Consider the following 21,142-nt stretch of genomic DNA (forward strand, 5'->3'; position numbering starts at 1 on the left):
CTAGCATAAGCTTTCAAATTAAATTGGCATTACAATACAACTGTGATGGATGTAACTTCATGTCCATTATGCAGTTTAGATAATTATCAAAGGCAGCCAATATCAGAATTGTTATAGTTGTTTTGTTTTTTTTTGTATTTTTCATTCATTTTTATTTTTATTTCATTTTGTTCTCAGTTCAGTTTGTTTTCAGTCATTTCCCAGGGTGGGTTGCTCGTTTTTTTAAAAAAAATAATATTTTTAGTAATATGGGGGCTATTTGGGGCAAGGTTTATGAAGTTCAGCAATACAATACAAACACAACACTTTGTGAAGGCTGTTGACTCATAGTCATATGAACATCCCAGCCTCAATAAACATGCCCACTAATGCCTCCTCATTCTTGTTATGTTGACAATTTGATCAAATTGACAGAGACTAAAACTAAAGGCATTTCCTGTATATTTTTATTTCATTTTATTGAGTTTTGTAATAACATAATACGGTTTCAGTTAGTTTTCATTAGTTCTAAAGTGTTTTATTTTTATTTCAGTTAACTAAAATGCTTTGTCACATGTAGTTTTAGCTTTGAGTTCAGTTTTAGTAATCTATAATAGCCTTGGCTAAAATCAACACAATAGTACTCTATATTCCCAAGCGACCTGAATGCAGCATGAGGTAACTTACTGTAAACAGAGCAGGTGATTTACATAGATAGCAGGAAGTTTTACTGTTAACACGACCGTCAGTCACTTACTCTCTCTCTCAGTGTGTTTTCTCTTTAGTGTGGAACTCTGTCTGAAATGTTTTTTTAATGGCAGGGACTTAGACTGTATTCTCTGTAGTATTCTAACTTCATAATGATAGTTCTTCGAGCAGTTTTGGTGTTTGTGTGTGTGTCGCTGTCGTGCGCGGTGAGGGTTTCAACATGGCCTCCCCTCAACTGCTCCAGACAGGTAAGCTCACTTTCAATAAACTGACTGTTCAAGGTGTTCATGTTCGGCCAATACTGATTTACTGAATTTAGTCAGGTTTTGATTCTCCTTTACTTTCTCTTACATTTTCTGAAGCAAATTCTCATATAACCTACAGCACTGTATTTTTTATTTCTATTTGGTTATTTTAAATGTTATTTAATCAGGAAGCACTTTCCTGGTTATAATTATGGGGCTTGTAATGTGGACAAAATAATAGTGGCAATAATTATGACAGCATTTTCTTGATGTGGTAACAATAATATGTAACAAAACATGACAATCACGTCACAAAAAGTTGATTAGTTTTCTAAAACTAGAGAAGAATAGAGCTTTTTAAAGGGACAGTTCACCCCAAAATCAGAAACACATATTTTTCCTCTTATCTGTAGCGTTGTTTATCAGTCTAGATAGTTTTGGTGTGAGTTGCCAAGTGTTGGAGATATTTGCTGTAGAGATGTCTGCCTTCTCCCCAGTATAATGGATCTAGATGGCATTTGGCCTGAGGTGGTCAAAGTGCCCAAAAATACATTTGAATAACTCAACAACAATGTATCTCTCGAAAATCATCAAGACACCATAAACATTATGGTTTCCTCCTCAGCTGAACTGTATCATCAGCTCAGGTTAGCTAGCAGTTTCAAACTATTAATTAAAATAAGCGCTGGGTATTGTTCCAGCACCAGATGATATCAATACCAACAAAGTATGTCAGTTGATACCTTTTGTTTCTTCTTCACATGATACCCATCATGTGAATGAAATCATGTGATTGCATAACATGCCACCAGATGCCACAGGCATGTGGTGTAGCCATACTCTCAAACATCCTGGTAGCATCTTGGAATGCCGAACTGCCTACTTTGTAAATACATCACGCTCGACTTCACCACACCACAGATTGCACAGGTTGCAGCAGCTGCCCTAGTGGACCAATCATGTGTTGCTTTAAATGAAAGAAAACGTGCATTGATTGGCTGCAAGCAAAACCCTACAAATAAGTCTTTTTTCTAGATGTGATTATTAAAAGGATTAAGTGCAGGTATCTGTTTGACTGGAGAAGTTTCAATACTACTTGGTAGCTGCTGGCTAATTTCTTGTGATGCGGTTGGTGGGTGTAGTTCAGTAGACAGGAAATAGTTCCTACATGAAACTGCTGACAAGGACTGTGGATTACCTTGAGTTTTCTGGAAACAGACATTGTTGTTTAGTGTTTCACATACAACTTATTAAGATACTAGAATCTTAAAGATTAAGAAAAATGAGTCAAAATTCTCGGATTCCAGCTACTTAAATATTGAGACTATTTTCTAGTTTATTGATGCCTCTATGACAGTAAACTGAATATCTTTGGACTGTGGACAAAACAAGACATTTGAGAATGTCATCTTGGTCTTTGGGAAACACTGATTGACATTTTTCAATGAAAACAAATGTTAGTTGCAGCCCTAGCTGCCAGTCACAGTCACAGTAGTGATGATTGACCAAAGCAGGGACGGCCTCTTTACTGCCCTTAACTCCTTTGTCAGTGTTGATGTTTGATATTGATATAATATTTAATAGTGTTTTGTGTGATGCTGAAAAGTTGACTTATCACTTAAGTAAAAAAAAATTAAGTGTATAATCTTCTCCGTTTTTTCCTGTGATAGGGTTTGGAATGCACAGTCACCATCAGTGAGTACATTTTACTCTTCCTTCCTTGTACTTTTATCCTTGTTATATTTCATCACATGTTGAGAAAACAGAACACTGCTCAGTAGTCTGCACCCTTACCTTCACAGATTTAATGTTTGGATTCTGAAGGGTTATAATAATATTGTTAGACATATTTAGTCACCAATATTAGGCACATACTTTCTCTGTCTTAAAGATCCAGTGTGTAGGATTTAGGGGAATATATTGGCAGAAATTGAATGTAATATAATAAGCATCCTTTCTTCCCCCCCAATACTTTCTTGCATTTAAATGAAGAAACAATGATAGAATGTGTGTGGGAAAATCCAAGCTCTCTGGCCTTCAGTGTGTGTGTGTGTCTGTGCAGGTAACTGTATGGACAGTAAATGGCTGGATGTGCATCAGTACACTCCCAGCAGTCCAGAGGGGCTGCAGGTGTCTGTGGGCACCAGGCGGGATGAGGCAGGACAGCTTCAGCCTGTCCTGATGGCAAACTGGACGATAAGGGATGATGGTGAGTCAGTCTGCTGTCTCAAGTATGACATAAAAATGATGCAAGATGCAAGAAGGAGTAATAAGACAGGGAAAAATGGATTCGTAATTGTCGGTGATGACAAGCTTTATTTGATGTGCTGCAGTGAAGACAGAAAGTGACCTCTGCTGTGTTTCTCCTCAGGCAGCATCGCTGGGCTGAGAGCCACCGAGCTTCATGTTCTGGTAATCACCACCAACCAGAACCTTTGTGTTCGATATTCTTTCAAAGACAGGCTCTCAATGAGGAGTCCATCAGGGGAGAAGGTGGGTGGCTCACAACAACTTACATAGCACTTACAGTGACATTATCAAATTTCATGGCCATTATGATGTAACATTCTATATTTTTTATACATACAGGTAACATTTATTTTATAGTATGTTTTTCAGTTTGTATGTATATGTATGTACTGTATATGTGTAGTTTGGAAGTTGCTGACAGCTAGTGTTATTTTGTGTTTTCAGTGGTCATTCTCAGCTAACATGCTGGTGCTGGACCCTGGTCAAAAATACCATGTCTCTGTCTTCAACATCCCCAAACCAGAGATGGGCCACAGCATGTACGACGTCAGCAGAGATGTCAGCGTTCCTGGTGAGTTGAAGTCAAAGCCAGCAGTTGGTTGTTGTTTTGGACTGAGGGCATGTACCAGGAACAAGCAGCAACCTTGAAGAACCAAAAACTGCAGTTCCTCTAATGGCCATTGAGGCTGGCTCCAAAAGCGAGTCAATCCCCGTAGACCCCCATGTTAACATGTCCAGTTTTACAGCGGAAATAAACATGTTTACAGCCAGGTACAAAAACAGTTCTGGTCTCTATAGCTAATTTCTCCATTCATTACAACTATACAGGGGATGAATTCTTATAAAACTCACCTGTTTATATGTTATTAAAGCATAAGTTAAGTTACACATAATTAAGGGCATGGCCACTCCGAGTGACAGGTGGGTGCCATACCCTGACAAGTTGCTACCATGGTACAGCATTGGTTAGGTAATGAAACCTTGGTGTAACCCCAAATTCACACTCTGAGGAGTCGGATGTTCAGGTTTTCAGGTATATACATTTTATATTAATGGTTTTAAGCCTGTTTTGTAGCAGTGAAAATTAGCATTTACATTACCAGTATCACAGTTAACCATAGCTATAAAGGCACTGTGCTAACTAAGCTAGCAGCTAGCGTTTGGGTTTACTCCTGCCTCTCATCCAAATATGATCAGTTTTGGCTCCAAAAATCCAAGATGGCAACGGCCTGAATGCTAAACTCTCATTACAATCTAATGAGTGTCATGATGGCTACGTCCATTATTTTATACAGTCTATGGTCAAATTTAGCAGTTGGTTTTTGTTGTTGTTTTGGATTGAGCAGAAGCCCCAGGAAGAGTTTCTGGTTTGTTCATACTCCTATCACTGTTTGGTTTACCCTATGGGTTAGTTAGGTGTTATTTTCATATGCCTCAGAGACAGCTGTGGGTGAAGGCATTATGTTTTCGGGTTGTCTGTCCATTTGTTTGTCCGTCCCATTCTTATGAATGCAGTATCTCAAGGGCACCTTGTAAATTTGGCACAAATGTCCACTTGGACTCAACAATAAACTGATTAGATTTAGGTGGTTAAAGGTCAAGGTTACTGTGACCTTGCATCATCCTCATTCTAATGAACGTGATTATTTAAGAACACCTTGAGAGAATTTCCTCACATTTGGCCCAAACGTCCACCTCGACTTAAGAATGAATTGATAAGAATTTTATGGTCAAGGTCACAGTGATCTTAAAAATAAAAATGGCCATAACTCTAATTATGATAAAATTTCACACAAATGTCTAATTAGTCATATCTCAGGAACAGAAGGGGAGACATTTGGTCAGATAGTGAATTGGTGACTCTAATCGTGGGTGTCCACCATGAAATTGTGCTGATTGTATAGATCTTCTGTGCTGTCGGGGGGAAGATGTGTGTGAAGCATCCATGGTTTCACAGACATAGATATAAACTGTGAGAGAAACTTAACAGGTTGTGGAGGCATATAACAATGGGGCGATAATTCTAATTAAATGTGTTTCTGTATTTGTGTTTAATTAAATACATCTCCCAGTTTTTGTATTTGTTCTTATGTGACTCATCTTATCAATCTGTTCTGTGTGTGTGTGTGTGTGTGTGTGTGTGTGTGTGTGTATGTGTGTGTGTGTGGAGCCTAAATGAAGTAGTTAACTTGAATATACAGGACTATGAACAGTACTGAAATATGAAGTATCTGGAATGGATACCAAGTCAGCAGCTTCAGAAGTCGTAGGCAGCACACAGATCTGGAAACAGAATACATGTGAGATGATTCATGCAGCTCTTGCGCAGCTTCCTAAACTCAAAACAACTATGTTTTAGCTGAAATAAACAAAGTAGGGAGATTTTGTGCATCCTGTGTTGTCATCACGTTACAGAACTTTTGGTCTTCGGGATTCGACTCTGATTAATTCTCTTGTTCACTCAGATTGTCAAGATCCCAGAATGCAGATGACCCAGTTTTGCATAGAGAGAGGTGAGTCCTTGATATTCCAAAGTCCAGTAAAAGTGAGTCAGTCACATAAAACACTTCTAACACTTTGTCTCGTTGCTGTACTGTAGGAAGTCTGTGGCAGCCCAACATCAGTCTGACTCCGATCACTGCAGTCAGTGGAAGATCTGCACTGGCTGTCAGCTTCACTCCTGATACACTCTGTGAGGAGTACATAGTCATTGTTAAGTGCTCCACTACCCAGCATGTAGTCCGTACATACAAGGTAAGGCCACATCATGCTGGACATTCAGCTGTATTTGAAGACTACTTGCGCAGTAGGCTGTCTCACATAGAAGATGAATGTATTTTCCTTTTCGGTGATTTGACCCAGAACCTTACTGGATGTGCTCATTACAACATCCTGTGTTTCTTACCTTAGCCTAGTTTTTACCCCAGTTTTTTTCTTTATGTCAGTACAGGAAACTGTGCCCTTGCGCTCTGTTTCTGACTGTAAAAAAGGCTGCTCATTATATTTGCAAACTACTTGAATGTATGTCTCCTCACAGAGGCATGAGCTGCAGTTCATTAGGGATAACTTCTGTCCTTTCTTAGGAATGAATGGTCTTGACCAGTACCTACATTATTATACAAGACAGAGTGAGAGTGGACAGAGTTGTTGCCCAGTGGGTAAACTTTCTGCTCCCCTCTTCAAAGCACAAACCAAGCTGTAGTCTGTGGTGCTGTTGAATTGTATTGTGATATGAGGAGAGGATACAATTTAAAGTCTACCCTCAATGAAACACGTGATTTATGGTGGATTGCTATATTAAACTGCACTGGTCTTAGCTACATGTACGCAAGAAACTGTCAAATTAAAGGAAAAATGGTATTTTAAAATGAAAACAATCGCTCAAATGTCTTAGCAGCATTTTAAAAAATAATCTCCTTCCATACTAACAAGCCTAAAAACACATATCACATGACCATTCACCTTCACTGGGCATGTGCGTGCTGATGTTGACAGAGGGAAGTTGTCTACTTTATGGTTGGTTGCTTAGTTACAGAAAATACTATGCAGATGGCTAAAAGTAAGAAGTAAGATTTGTTTGTGGAAAAGAAGAGTCGTTGGAAACCAAATACTGTGATATATCAGAGGAAACCATGGCAATGGGAAAGTAGTACCCACATAAGAATGATGCAATCACAAAAGATATGCAGACCCAGCTTTAATGCTTTGGCTTCAAACGTCATGACTGATAAGACCCAATCAGGAAGTGAATGTGGGTGTCTGCGTTATCATTTTCAAAACGCTCTGTTTCCACCCGTCTGAAACGTAACCTCACAATTTTCAAAATATAACGGGGTCAACAGTGTTTTCAAAGGTCTCTGTTCTAGGGCTTTTTAATCAGAATCAGAATCAGAAATACTTTATTGATCCCCGAAGGGAAATTATTTATGTTACAGGTGCTCCTTGCAAGAGAGGAAAGATACGTGAAAATATAAGAAATTTAAACAATAGTATTTACAAATATATAGTTAAATAAACAGGAATTATTAACAAACATAAACGTAAATAAATATATATATATATATACATATATATATTGTAAACTGAACAAGATTATTTACACAAACAGAATATATACAGTCAGGGTGAATGGGGTTATTGCACAAGTTAAATTAAATTATTGCAGTGTGTGAAAAAGTCTCAGGGCCACTCAGAGGGAGGAGTTGTACAGTTTGATGGCCACAGGCAGGAATGATTTCCTGTGGCGCTCAGTGGTACATCTTGGTGGTATGAGTCTCCCACTGAAAGTACTCTTGTGCCTGACCAGCACATGGTGGAGTGGGTGTGAGACATTGTCCAAGATAGTTCGTAGCTTAGACAGCATCCTCCTCTCTGACACCACCATCAGAGAGTCACACTCCATTCCCACAACGTCACTGGCCTTGCGGATCAGTTTGTTGAGTCTGTTGGCGTCCGCCACCCTCAGCCTGCTGCCCCAGCACACAACAGCATAGAGGATAGCACTGGCCACCACAGACTCATAGAAGATCCTGAGCATAGTCCGGCAGATGTTGAAGGACCTCAGTCACCTCAGAAAATAGAGACGGCTCTGGCCCTTCCTGTAGAGAGCGTTAGTGTTCTTAACCCAGTCCAGTTTATTGTCAATGTGTACCCCCAGGTACTTATAGTCCTCTACAATGTCCACACTGACCCCTTGGATGGAAACAGGGGATGGATGGAACATCACCATCAAAACACCAGAGTGGTGTGGACCCTAGGTGTAACTGTAGCACTAGAGTGGTGCAGGGATGACACATTCTTGTAGGCTGACCAGGAAGTTAATTTCACCCTGGTTTCGTCGACAAAATGCCTATGGGATTTTTCAGTTGGATTTTTGATAATTGCAGATAATAGGATCTGTGGCAAACAAACATTTATGAGACTTACAGGTTTTGCTCAGCAAGATAATCTTTGCAAATGAACACCTCTTTTATTATGTTTGAAACCTAAATGTAATCACCAGAAGTAAAATGCTAACATTAGGGTATAAACAAACTACACCACAGTCGCATGACTTCAGTGTTGCCACCGCTACGAGGCTGTAAAGTGGTGTTTGCCGTGATGACGTTATGTAGTGTCCTCTAGCCACTTGTTAGCAACTTCCTTTTTGAAACAAGGAAACTCTTCAAAATTCACAAGAGGGGTATTTACTGACGTATTCTATGTCAGAGAATAAAAAACATTCAAGTCTCTGCAGCTTGTGTTAACCACAAACCTTATTTCAGGCATCTTTGAGATGAGAGAACTGGAAGTGCATTAAAATGCTAATTCATTTCCAGGTTTTAGGACTCATTCCTGCAGCACTTTACAGTTTTATAACAAAGCTATGTTCATGTGAATGTAGCCTTAAATGCTGTGCCTAAATAATAAAACTATGTGCATGAAAAAAACTCTCTTCTCCAGGCTAATCAGACGACCCTGAATGTAACATTCAGCCTTGATAAATGGCCGAGATCTTGCTGCCAGTTTGATGCTCAGGTAAATCTTTTCAAATCTGTTTTGCTGTATGATGTTAGCGCATTACTAAACTTTTTTTCCTCTACATTCTCTATGATCACATTTGACCCTGTTGTCAGAGTTAACAGGATTTTTATTCTTCTCTGCAGATCAATCCTCTTTTCCCACAATGTGGCCCGGACTGCGTCCGTCGAAAGAGAACTCTGGATATTTGTCCTGGTATGTTGGCAGAAATCAGTATCATGGCTAAGTAACTATAGGCGCTGTCTGATGGTTACAGTACAACATGTCTTTGTCTCACAAAACACAACCATATAAGATAAGATACGGCTTTATTTGGAAAAAGAAGTGCTGTTTGGATAACCTACCAGTGGCGAAGCTCCTGATCAATCAGGACATACAAGCAACACCTGCTTTCCACAGCAGTTGGCCACGTCAGTGAAAATAGATGGAGCTCTACCTGTGTGGCAAACTCTGTTCACAACATTCCTCACACTACTTCCTCCACAGTGGTGTGTGTTCACTGCTGAACCACAGCGGCTGTTATGAAGAGGGAGTGTGCTTTGTGAAAGGAGGCACTAAAGTATTAAATGATAGCCAGGAGAGATAAATGCTGATAGATAAACTCTCCCTACACCAAGACAGTTTAATTTCAGCTTGTACAGCTGCTATTCAGCTTACATTAGGAAATGCAGCTACCTGTTAGTGGAAAATTTTGTTTTCTGAAGCCTGTTTTTCCATTTTCCATTTAACCTTTTGCTTCACCAGTATAACAAAGGACAGTTACATACACTGAACAGTTTCAAGCCCAATGGCACACTTTTAAAGGCATAATGTTTCCTTAATTCCTTCTTCTCCTCACATCTTCTTGTTACTGTAAATGTAAGGGATGAAGATGTAAGTGAGAAAAAGGATGAAACAATAAGGAAAAGTGTATCAATCAACAAAACTAAACAATTTAGCAGTAAATACAAAGTAGAGCTGAAACCGGTGGGAATGCCCCCAAAGGAAATATTTTTTTTTTTTTTTTGGTTTTGTTTTTTAAAGATATGTTTTGGGCATTTTTAAGCCTTTAATCGGTAGGACAGAAGAGCGTGAAGGGGGGAGAGAGAAGGGGAGTGACCCCACAGGCTGGAGTCAAACCCGGGCCGCTGCTGCAACAGCCTTGTACATGGAGTGCCTGCTCTACCACTAAGCCACCGACGCCCCGGAAATATTTGGTCTATCGTTTGCATATTTCAGTTACATATAAAATTTCCTCCAAGTGAGTCAAGCAATTCTAACATAAACCAAAAAAGTACAATTTTTGTAATTAAATTAGATAAAACAGATTAATGGACTATGGGAATTTATGTAACGCCAGCTCATAAAATGTACCTAATTTACATTAATAAAGTTTATGTCATTACATTTTATTTATTTTTAATACGCTGATATTCAACATATTTGAAATACATTGAATTTATAAACAATAATCACGTAGACTTTGTTAGAGTAAATTCAGCCTTTTTGAAATACATAGAATTTGTTAACAGTAATTACATAAACCTTAAATAAGTTAATTTAACATGTATAGATTACATAGAATTTACTAACCGTAATTACATAAACTTAATTTAAGTAAATTCAACATGTTTGAAATATGAAGAATTTATTAACAATAGTTACATAAACTTGGTTTAAGTAAATTCAACGTGTTTGAAATATATAGAATTTAATAACAGAATTTACATACATTTTAATAAAGTAAATTCACCATCTTTAAAATACATTAAGATTATAAACAGTTATTACATAAACCTAATTTAAGTAAATTCAACAACTTGAAATACATATTTTTTTAATTTATTTTGCTATTTATTAACAGTAATTATATCCACTTTAAAAAAGTAAATTAGATCGATTCTATGACCTTTATTTACTCAAATTCTCGCAGTGTATTTATTTCAGTTTGATTTGATTTAATTATATAAACTGTACTTTTTTGATTTATGCTAGAATTACTTCAGTCATTTTGATGGAAATTTGATCTGTTATTGAAAAACATAAACCTGACCCAATCATGTGGGAACCAACTCAGTTAGCTGTTAGAGAATTATGTGAATTTATACTTTTCAAAACATTAGTTATAGGCTTAGACTATATTCAAATAATATGTTCAAAATCACAGGCTGACACTTTGAATAAGATCAGATCTTTCTATGTGCTTCAAGGCAGAACTGATCTCAAAAAGTCCACTGTTTAACCAACATGAGCTCTCAGCAGTGAGCATGTATCAAGTTGGGAATATCTGTAGTTTGGTTATTGTGGTCACAAACATCAGTTTTCATCAAATTTAATTTTGTTATGTACTTTACATATTGGATGACATTCGGGCTAAATATTGGCCGAGACGGACATCCATTGTGGGCTAAACTTACACCAGATCAGACAGACGTGGATACCGGATGCTTGGTAGGAACTGTTTCAGTAGAGAAGTGAAAACTGTTACTGAGTGGCACTAAGGAGGAAAAGTTAGGGGATCAACAAAATCATTGAGATTCAGCCCTGATGACCATAAATGTACAAATTGTCATAGCAATCAATCCTGTGGCCATACTGACAGACGACCAACCGACTGACTTTGCCATCCATAGAGCCTTGTCACTAGCTTGACTAAAACATCACTTAATGGGAAATGCTAACCAGTTAATTGTGTTCTGATTTCCACAGCGGTGCCAACAGATGCCCCCGATGACCCTGTGTACCTGTACATTTTTGTTGCCCTGGGAGTGGCATTAATGTGTGTTGTGATGGCAGTTACTATGTACATCTTCTGCCGAAAGCGAGGTTAGTCACATATACAATACATTTTCAGGTCTAGCTCTATAAAACCGGGAAATATTGGTTATATTGTTGCTATGAAAAGAGCAAATGCATGTGTTTATTTCTTAATACAGTAACATTTTATTGACAATTTGTTTGTTTGGTACACAAAATACATGTTTAAGCCATTTATGTTTATCCAGTGGTGTAGTATACGCAGGTACACAAGGTATACCCACCTCTTTTTCTGGCCATTTACACTATACCAACTTGAACCCACCTTGTCCTTGGTAACCTATTCATGAACCCAGTAGTACATCCACTGTGTATATTTTCATGTAAATTATATTCCTGTTTAATCGTTTGGTGTTTGTAAGGGCCACAAGCTGCTTTCATTGCACATGGGAGAAGTTTTCCTTCAGAGCTTTCTGACAGAGGTCAAGTGACGTATTATAAAAAGCATTAAAGTCCATGAGACTGGGTAAAAGTGCTAGGCACGGGTCTTTCACCCAGGAGACTGGATTTAAGTCCTGTGTGGGTCATTGTAAGTTTATTATTTGGTTGTTGGTTTGTATGTAAGTACATTTTGCTGTTGCCATTTATATGTCCTTTCATGCACTTTCAGGCAAACCTGTTGATCTTGGAGCACCTGTCAAACAGAAGATACCGTGGCAGCAGCAGCTTAACCAATCTCCCAAAGTGCTGGTCATCTACTCCCAAGACCACCACCTCTACAGGGATGTAGTGCTAAAGCTCTGCGCCTTTCTCCAGGCCAAGTGTGGCACCAAGGTGCTGGTGGACCTGTTAGACACCACCTCGGTCGGAATGGTGGGGCGCATTTGCTGGCTTGAGTGGCAAAGACAACAGCTTAAAAATCCTTCAGACAAAATCCTGGTGCTGTGCTCGCAAGGAGTACAGGCAAAGTGGAAGGCCATGTGCGGTCAAGGCCGGGTGACACTGAGGGAAGATGTTCTCTCCCCTACTGACGATATGCTCACTCCCTTTCTCAAACTCTTCCTACCTGATATGTACCAGCCAGGCATGCAGGGCAAGTACGTGGTGGCTTACTTCGATGACATAAGTAGCGAACAAGATGTGCCATCAGTTTTTGACATCACAGTCAAATACAAGCTGATGAAGCATTTTGAAGAGCTGTACTTCCGCATCCTAGACATGGAGAAGTATCAACCAGGTCAGGTCAACCATATCAAAGGCATTGGAGGAGATGATTATTTTGAGTGTCCCTCAGGTAAAGCCTTAAAGAATGCCATTGAAACCTTCCAGGCCTACCAGGTGGAAAATCCTGATTGGTTTGAGAAGGAGTGTGTGGAGAGTGAGGAGGAGGTCAAGACTGAGGCTAACCCACTCATTGACCAGCTGCAGATCCCTCCAGTCCTAGAGTGTGTTCCTTTAATTAGGGAGGGGCCTCCTGTATACATCCATGAGGTAGAAATCCATGAAAATTGCGACAGTGTTCATGTCCTTACACCTGAACTGAACCCAGAGCGCGAGCTGTCGTCAGTGGTAGAACTTACTCCAGCAGTGTACCCTGAGTTTAAACATCAGTATCCGTCAAATCTGAGTGAAGTGTGGCCAGATCACCTTTATCCTCACAGCCCCAGTCCATCTGTCTACATAGCTGAACCTGTTTTGAACAGCCTGCAACCACCAAGACAGAACTGGCTCTCCCTCAAGGAAGAACCTGTGGGTCAAATTCCCACCGAGGAGGAGGAGGATTCCCTGCTACCTATCAGCCAACTCCCTGCTCATTCGTACCAGAGAAGCTTGGCCCAACACAACTCACTGGACTCAACACCTCAAGAATTCTCTTGTACCAGCATGCAGAGTGAATATCTCCCTCCATCTGAAATCAGCCACTCTCAGCCCGTGGAGATGGAGGAGGACGAGGTTCTGGAACCCAGTGGAAAGGGTCCAAGCAGTGGATCTGATCAAGGCTACATCTCCAAAATGTCCTCCCAGCAGGAACCCCCTTTCAAAGAGGATCCACTGGTGGCTCTGCGAAGGCTGCAGGAGGAGCTGTTTCATAATGCATACTCAGACTTAGATCCTGAAGGGTACTGATACTCTCAGTCCAAAGTCTATCCATCCATTCATCCATCTATTTTTATCTGCTTACCCAGGGCTGGGTCGTGGGGGCAGCAGGCTGAGCAAGGTACTCCAGACATCCCTCTCCCCAACATAATTTTCCAGCTCCTCCTTTGAGATCCCAAGGCATTCCCAGGCCAGATGATATATTTAATCCATCTAGCATATTCTGGGTCTGCCATGGGGTGTCCTACCAGTTGGACGTGCCCAGAAAACCTCTAATGAAAGGAGGCATCCTGATCAGCTGCCTGAACCACCTCAACTGGCCCCTTTCAACATGAAGGAGAAGCGGCTCTACCCTAGGCTCCTCTGGATTTCTGAGCTCTTCACTCTATCTCTAAGGCTGAGCCCAGACACCCTACAGAGGAAACTCATTTTGGCTGCTTGTGTGCATGATATCTTCTTATCAGTCACTACCCAAAGCATATCACCATGGGTGAGGGTTGGGACGTAAATGGACTGGTAAATCAAGAGCTTTGCTTTCTGGCTCAGCTCCCTCTTCGCCACAACAGTTTGGTTGTGGACACAGAACCTGCATCACTGTCGACAATGCATCAATCCGCCTGTCCATCTCCCACTCCATTTTACCCTTACTTGTGAACAAGACCCTGAGATACATGAACGCCTTTGGTTAGGGCAAGAACTCACTCCCAATCCAGAGGTAGCAATCCACCATTTTCCAGCAGACAGCCATGGCTTCAGAATTGGAGGTACTGACTCTCATCCTGACTGCATCACACTCGGCTACAAACCATCCCAGGTCTGACCATGACCAGTCCAAAATCTACACTTATAAATATGCACTAAACCCTCAACGACTTTAACCGGCATCACCTGAATGTAGGAAGGTTTAAGTGCTCCAAACAAAGACATGTTTCTGTGACCAGTAAAGTGTGGGGTCTGTATGTAACATATCCAATGTTGATGAGTTTCAGAATATGTTGTTTGATCAAAACAGATTCAGACAAATCAATGTGATCATGCCGTAGAACAAAGAAGTAGACACAGTGGCTGCAATGAATGTGTAGGTTTATTTGTCAGTTTTGTCAATGGGTTGTGAATATGTTGTCAATTGATTTCAAAGGTGTGTATGTCATCCGAAAAAAATTGTTACGCACAGAAACCTTGCACACTGATTCTAATGCATTTTATTGTTCTATTTGTTATGCAAAAATTCGTAACGTGACAAAGTGAAAAAAAAATGCATTTCCTCCTTTGCCTCTCCACTAATCTGAGTGGGCGGAAGTCCGCTGCATAGATCAGCCTCTCATTGGGCGGTACGAGCCACCCGCTGAAGTCCCGCCCTACCACCTCCGGTTGTGTAGCAGTTTTCAACACGTCCTTTACTAACTTTTGCGGTGTTTGATTTTGCGGGGATGTAGCCATTTTTCTGCCATGGTTCGCGTCCTGTAGGTGATATTTTTGTGGGTGTGTTACACCAAAACCTGTTTCCCCCCGGCAATATTTTTGCAAGCGCACCATTGCTGTGGCACGCCAAGAACGATTGTGATTGGTTGAAAGAAATAAAAAAAGCCGGGGCGTTTTTTTTTCCAATCTTAAAGTGAGAGTCGACGCAGTGAGCGAGACTACCTCTCCACTGGTTACCTATCTGGCTGTCACCACTCCCTCCTTGTCTGTCATTTGGCACCGTACCTGCAATCAGAAGGCAGAGCTCACCTCCACATTCTGTTTGCGGTCCACATCCTCCTCCTCTTCATCATCATCCACCTGAGTATTACTATCTGACCTGCTGAAAGTGAGCTGTCTGAGTTCTGAATTGATTCTGTGCGTCCCTGTTCTTCTGATTAGGTCAAACAGCTCTCTTAAGCAGTGGTTTTCAAACTTTTTGTGTCCAGGGCATACCAAAGCCAAAATAACAAGGCACACCTGTATTTATATCTGTGCACAAAAGACTCAACATGTTGTCACTCTTATCACAACATAAATGTAATGTAATAATAGTAATACCAAATAACAATTGACAACCAACTATTACTCATGAAATATTTATTAACAAAATTATTTAAGAATTAATTTTAAACTTTTTAAAATAACATCAAAGCACCAATAACACATCAATTTAAATGGAAAATAATGTTAGATAATGTGATGTGTAACACACTTATAATTCCCTCGCAGGAACGGTGACAAATAGGTTCCCTGTGAAAGGTTTTTTAAATTAAATCAAATTACATTTTTTTAGGGAGAGTTTGCCTCTTTATTAGGAAATGGGTGCACACAACATACTGATTAAAGATCAAAATTAAAAATTAATTCATAACTTATGATATAGGCCCAGTTGAATATTGCAGTAATAATGTGTGCTTATCACAATATCCCACAGCACAGGATTTCCACCATTTGAGTACCACTGCTTTAAAGGCTTCTGACGGATGCAAAAAATGCAGAAAATCAAACCTGTTACGAAAATTTTTAATTTAAAGTTTCACACTCAATGATTAACACAAAGTAAGGTTGTATTTATTTTTAGACATGCGACAATTTCAGGCTTCAGTCTGTTACAAAGTGTGCAAAGATTAACTGATTTTAAATCTTGTATACTTTTTGAGATATGTCAAAAAACAATTCCATTAAACCCTGTGGAGCTCAAGATTTTAAAATGTATCTCCTCTTACAATGTTTTAACCAGACACTCCTAGCTCCAGTGTAATAGATACTGTTGGTATAAAGATTTATACACATTTTCAAAATTCTTCTTAGTATAATTAACTTATTTTTATTTCCATACTCCCAATACTGTCACATACAAACACCATTCCAACATCCATACTTTTTGTCTAACATAATAGTTTTGTAAAAAGTGGTGGGGACATGCCCCCTCTGTCCCCCCTGTAAGTCACGCCCCTGAATAGTGTTTTGAAAGACTGACAGCAAAATCTGAGGTTTACTGTTGAGGCTCTACATTGATGATTTTTTTTTTCCTACATTGAAATATTGACATTGACGTAAGTATTTTGATGTGATGTGTTGTCTTTCTATCCTTGATAGGATTACATTTTTTTGACAGTGAAGGTCTTTGTGAAATAATGTCACGGATGGCACTCACCTTTGTTGTGTTTAGAGCACTTATCATTTTCTTTTGTTATTAAATAATCCATAATAAATATCATACACAAACCACTTTGTATGGTACTTTCCTCAGATTTATTTCAGGTTTCGACCACATAATACTCTGTCTTACATCTACAGTACATAGATTGGATTATATCAGCACAGATTTACACCACACAACTTTACAGTACAGGTAGAATCCTATCTGTAAACAACAGCAATGTTCTTTCCCTGTAAACAAGTTCGAAGAAAAAGAAAGCCCATATAATATAAGACAGGAGAGTTTTAAGATTGCACACATTGTGTTTTTCATTGCACGTAGGCTAAAGAAGAGAAACCATTTGAATCTGTGTGGCACGATTGACTCCTTTGAATATCCATGTTCATGAAAGCCTTTGGTAGTTTCAGTGTGGTTATGCACTGTGCTTGTACATGCACGTTAAAGGCCCACTATACTTCAGTTTAAAGTGAATACATGGTCCCGCTTGTGATTAAACTGTGTGGTAAGCTTCATGTGCAAATTCAAATCAAGATTGTTAAAGAGCCTTTCCAACAGCGCAGGATACATATGCAAAAGTTAAGCAGATTACTGGCACAAGGAAATAATACAAAATAGTATAAAATATAACATTTGAAATACTTTGGCAATATATGACAAGCAATAAACGAACAGAAGCCATTCTCAGTACAACATGAGAAACAAAGCTGAGAGAACCACTGAAGCAGTCAACATATCGTAGTGTGTGTACAGCAGCAGCTCTCTGATCTGTAATCCTCCACAGAGAGGTCAAACATCAGGGTCACCATCATAGCAGCTGTCTGCACACTAAATCAACAACAATCCATAAATCTGACATAATTATTAATTCAACAGTCAGAATTTTTGAGAGTGAAGGTTCATTTTGGATTTTGTAAAAACAAAAATCTCGATCCACTTACTCACTTTCAACCACATCTCACAGTCTACATCAGCAGTCTTCTTCATGGAGATACCTCTGTCGTCATGTGACATGAGTATGGAACCTTTTCTAAATGGGTCCTCGTGTATTTCCTGTTGGCATGTTTTGCAGTGTATGTGAATGACATCAATTGACAGGAAGCAAACATGGGCCCAAGCTGTTGCCCTAGCAATGCAATTCTGGTAAAATGGTCTCATCCATTCATTTTCCATAAGCGCCTATCCTGNTAGAGACAGACAACCATTTATGCTAACATTCACACTTACAGCCAATTTAGAGCCACATGTCTTTGGACTGTGGGAAGAAGCCGGAGTGCTTTTAAGAGCCTGTATGCATTTAAAAAGGTGAATCTGTACATTTTCAGGGAAATCAGACCTTTATTTTGAAAAAACACAATGCATGTAATGAGCATGAACTGACCGGCTGTCCCTGAGCATCCAAAAGTGACGCTTGAGGGTCCCTGGCATGTCATATTTGATGTGTAGGGCCACTGAGTTGGGAGTGAGAATGTGTTGGAAAACTGGATAAAGATCAAGGACATTCACATGTGACACCAGAGACAGAGGTTACCATCTTCAGCCATACACAACCACCTGTTATCATGTGACCAAAGTTCCTGAGTGACACAAGTTGAGGAAGGCTGTGACATGTGGTTGAAAGCTCTGAAAAAGCAACACTGACCTTGACAGGATTTGGTGAAAATATTTCATTATTATCTATATTTCATTGTTTTAAATAAATAATTATCATTATTTATTTGTATTGTTTAGAATAAATAATCCATTGCATTGTCTACAGCTGAATTGACTGAACATTTCCCCGCAATGCTAACATCAAAGCTGATCTGCAGGTGGCAGGTGGACATAAGATGCAACACATTGTGACACCCGCCTGGCATGTGTCATAATTAGGTCTGGGTATTGTTTAAAAAAATACAATACCAGTACCCTAAAAGTCATAGAGCACTTCATTCGGTACCCATATTGTGAATGGAGTGGTGTGTCAGCACATTCTGGGCATGTAGTAGGCATGTTGAACTGCCAGCTCTGTCAGATACATAGTAGGCATGTTGAACTGCCAGCTCTGTCAGATACATAGCACTTGACTTCACCACACCACAGACTGCACGGGTTCTAGCTGCTGCTGCAGGAATGTGAGCTTCATGCTGGGTACAGTTGTGAGAGTCTGTGAGAGCTTGTGTTAACCAGACAGACAAACTGTTCACCAGAGAGCAGCTCCAGAGACAGCAGCAACAGAAGGTTTGCTGATCACTTCCCCAAAGGATCGAATGCGGGTATTCTTTGACTTCAGTGCTACTTGCTACCGGGTTATTTTGGTCAATATCCTAAAGATATGGAGTACCGAAACCCTGCCGTAGTTGTAATGGCTGATTGCTGCAGGTCAGAGTTTTCTGAAAAAGTGGACAGATTTTTCGAACAGTCAGTTCAGCTGCACAAGATGCAACAAATACAGGATTATTTGTTAGCAATTTCTGGGGTGTCAGGAGCCTTAAAGGTAAATAAATAAGTCCCTGATTTTGTCAAACAGTACAACAATGAACTCAGATCTCAGAATATTTACAGTCCGAATGAGAGCTATAGATCTGACAGTGTACCTTCAAAATAGGCTGAGATTCCATTCATTTTAAATTGATTTCAATGTGGGTCTTTATTCGTGTTGGTAAAAATCAGCAAAATGTAAAGTACTCGTGACTTGTAGTAAAGGAGCTAAAACTTCACAAAACCCAGTATCATCCTTTATGGCGGACTTTCCTTTCCTCCTCTTCATCAGTCTTGACCCCTCAGCTGTCCTCCTACAAGGCACAACCTCTGACCTGCATACACTGATCACTCTCAGATAGGCAATCAAAGCTGGTACATTGCACACATCCCCTCACTGTGACTGAATTCATTCAGCTCCAAAATAATAGGCACTAAAATCAGTTCAGACCCCTCTGACCCATATTGCACAATGCCTGCACTATACAGTTTCACATACGTATCTAATATACTTTGATCAGCCATGTTCTTTAGATACAACATTACTACAAGCTTATGGAAGAGCTCATCATGGAGGACAGTGAACATGCCATGACATACTGTACCTGCTGTTACTCAAACAAAGCTGTTAGGTTAGTAAATGTACAGTACTGCTGTAAATAATGCACTGACCCACTGAGAGGGAGTCTGGAATCCTGGGTTGTTCCCAGCAAGATGCAGATTGTCTCCCATCTCAACTCATCAGTATGTAAACTTCTACATACACTCTGAAAAAGGTGGATTTTAAACACAAACTGTTAGATATGGCATGTGCATCACTTTTCATTTGTTTCCAGTCCAACTTTTTCAGTTTGATTATTTGACTGTCTTACACAGAGTCCGATTGAAAGGTCGATGTTGGTGTCATCTCTTTGCATCCAGTACAAACAGGTTAAGAATAAAGACCGGAGGCTTGTTAGCCAGGCCAAGAGTTACAACAGAGCTTCAAGCTAGCAGCTCTGTCATGAGGACAGCGAGCACCACACCAAGCGTTTGTTAATAACAGTGGGGGCCCTAGAAAATCTTTGGATGGCATACTGAAACCAAAAGCCACAATGCTGTTATGCTGTTGAAGTATATAGGCTAGCTGAAAACCATGCCAATATAAGTGTTAAGGTATTGCATACTGATATACTTATTAGTATCCCTATGTAGGACTCATACTTATCAGCTTCACCATAACTCGCAGGTTTCAGAGACAAAGCACTTATCTTTTGCTGGACACATTTTCCCCACAAATACAACATGCTAACATTATTAGCACATGCCTATGACATTTATACATTGTGACGCACAAGTATAAATCTGCCTTATTCTCTTATTTTACAGTTAATATCACTGATTATCTGATGTGCATAGATTAAAGGGATAGTGCAACCTAAAAATGAAAATTCAGCCATTATCTACTCACCCATATGCCGAGGGAGGCTCTGGTGAAGTTTCAGAGTCCTCACAACACTTGCGGAGATCCCAGGGGAGAGGGGTAGCAACACAACTCCACCTAATGGAGACTTGTGGCGCCCCAGATTCAAACATCCAAAAACACATAACTGAAACCACATAATATGTCCATACTGCTTGTCCGCCGTGAGACATGGGCACTGCGTTCATGTGTGTTCACGTGTTTCGCTTTTCGAGACCAGCGAAAGCACGTGAACACACTTGAACGCGGTGCCTATGTCTCACGGCCTTGCACAAGCTCACACAGGTGAGCGTGGTCCACAAAGAGGCAGTCAGAGCTTCAGGCTACAATGAGGCTAAAAACAGAGTTCAAATTACATTTTCCAAACAACTTTTATGACGGGGCTTCAAGACACTTGGATCACTACGGACGAGCAGTATTGAGATATTTTGTGGTTTCAATTTTGTGTTTTTGGATGTTTGAATCTGGGGCGCCGCAAGTCTCCATTAGGTGGAGTTGTGTTGCTAGCCCCTCTCCCCTGGGATCTCCGCAAGTGTTGTGAGGACTCTGAAACTTCACCTG

The 21,142-nt window shown here is 39.9% G+C and overlaps 1 protein-coding gene across 1 annotated transcript; it reads left to right on the plus strand.

Annotated features, from left to right (window-relative positions):
* The first annotated feature begins 689 nt into the window (after positions 1–689).
* On the plus strand, positions 690–16,719 carry il17ra1a (interleukin 17 receptor A1a). Its single transcript, XM_050036512.1, has 11 exons — positions 690–935; positions 2,603–2,627; positions 2,995–3,141; positions 3,304–3,425; positions 3,627–3,753; positions 5,648–5,695; positions 5,782–5,936; positions 8,625–8,699; positions 8,828–8,897; positions 11,391–11,507; positions 12,109–16,719. Exons 1-11 carry the CDS (start codon positions 840–842, stop codon positions 13,563–13,565), a joined length of 2,439 nt encoding a protein of 812 aa, XP_049892469.1. The 5' UTR covers positions 690–839; the 3' UTR covers positions 13,566–16,719.
* Positions 16,720–21,142: the final 4,423 nt, after the last annotated feature.

Source organism: Epinephelus moara, chromosome 23 (genome assembly GCF_006386435.1).
Source record: "Epinephelus moara isolate mb chromosome 23, YSFRI_EMoa_1.0, whole genome shotgun sequence".
NCBI classification, from domain to species: domain Eukaryota; kingdom Metazoa; phylum Chordata; class Actinopteri; order Perciformes; family Serranidae; genus Epinephelus; species Epinephelus moara.

Coding starts and splice junctions, on each gene's coding strand:
- il17ra1a (XM_050036512.1), top strand. CDS start 840: ATGATAGTTCTTCGAGCAGTTTTGGTGTTTGTGTGTGTGTCGCTGTCG. Junction 5,696..5,781: donor CCAGTTTTGCATAGAGAGAG/GTGAGTCCTTGA, acceptor GCTGTACTGTAG/GAAGTCTGTGGCAGCCCAAC. Junction 8,700..8,827: donor GCTGCCAGTTTGATGCTCAG/GTAAATCTTTTC, acceptor TCTTCTCTGCAG/ATCAATCCTCTTTTCCCACA.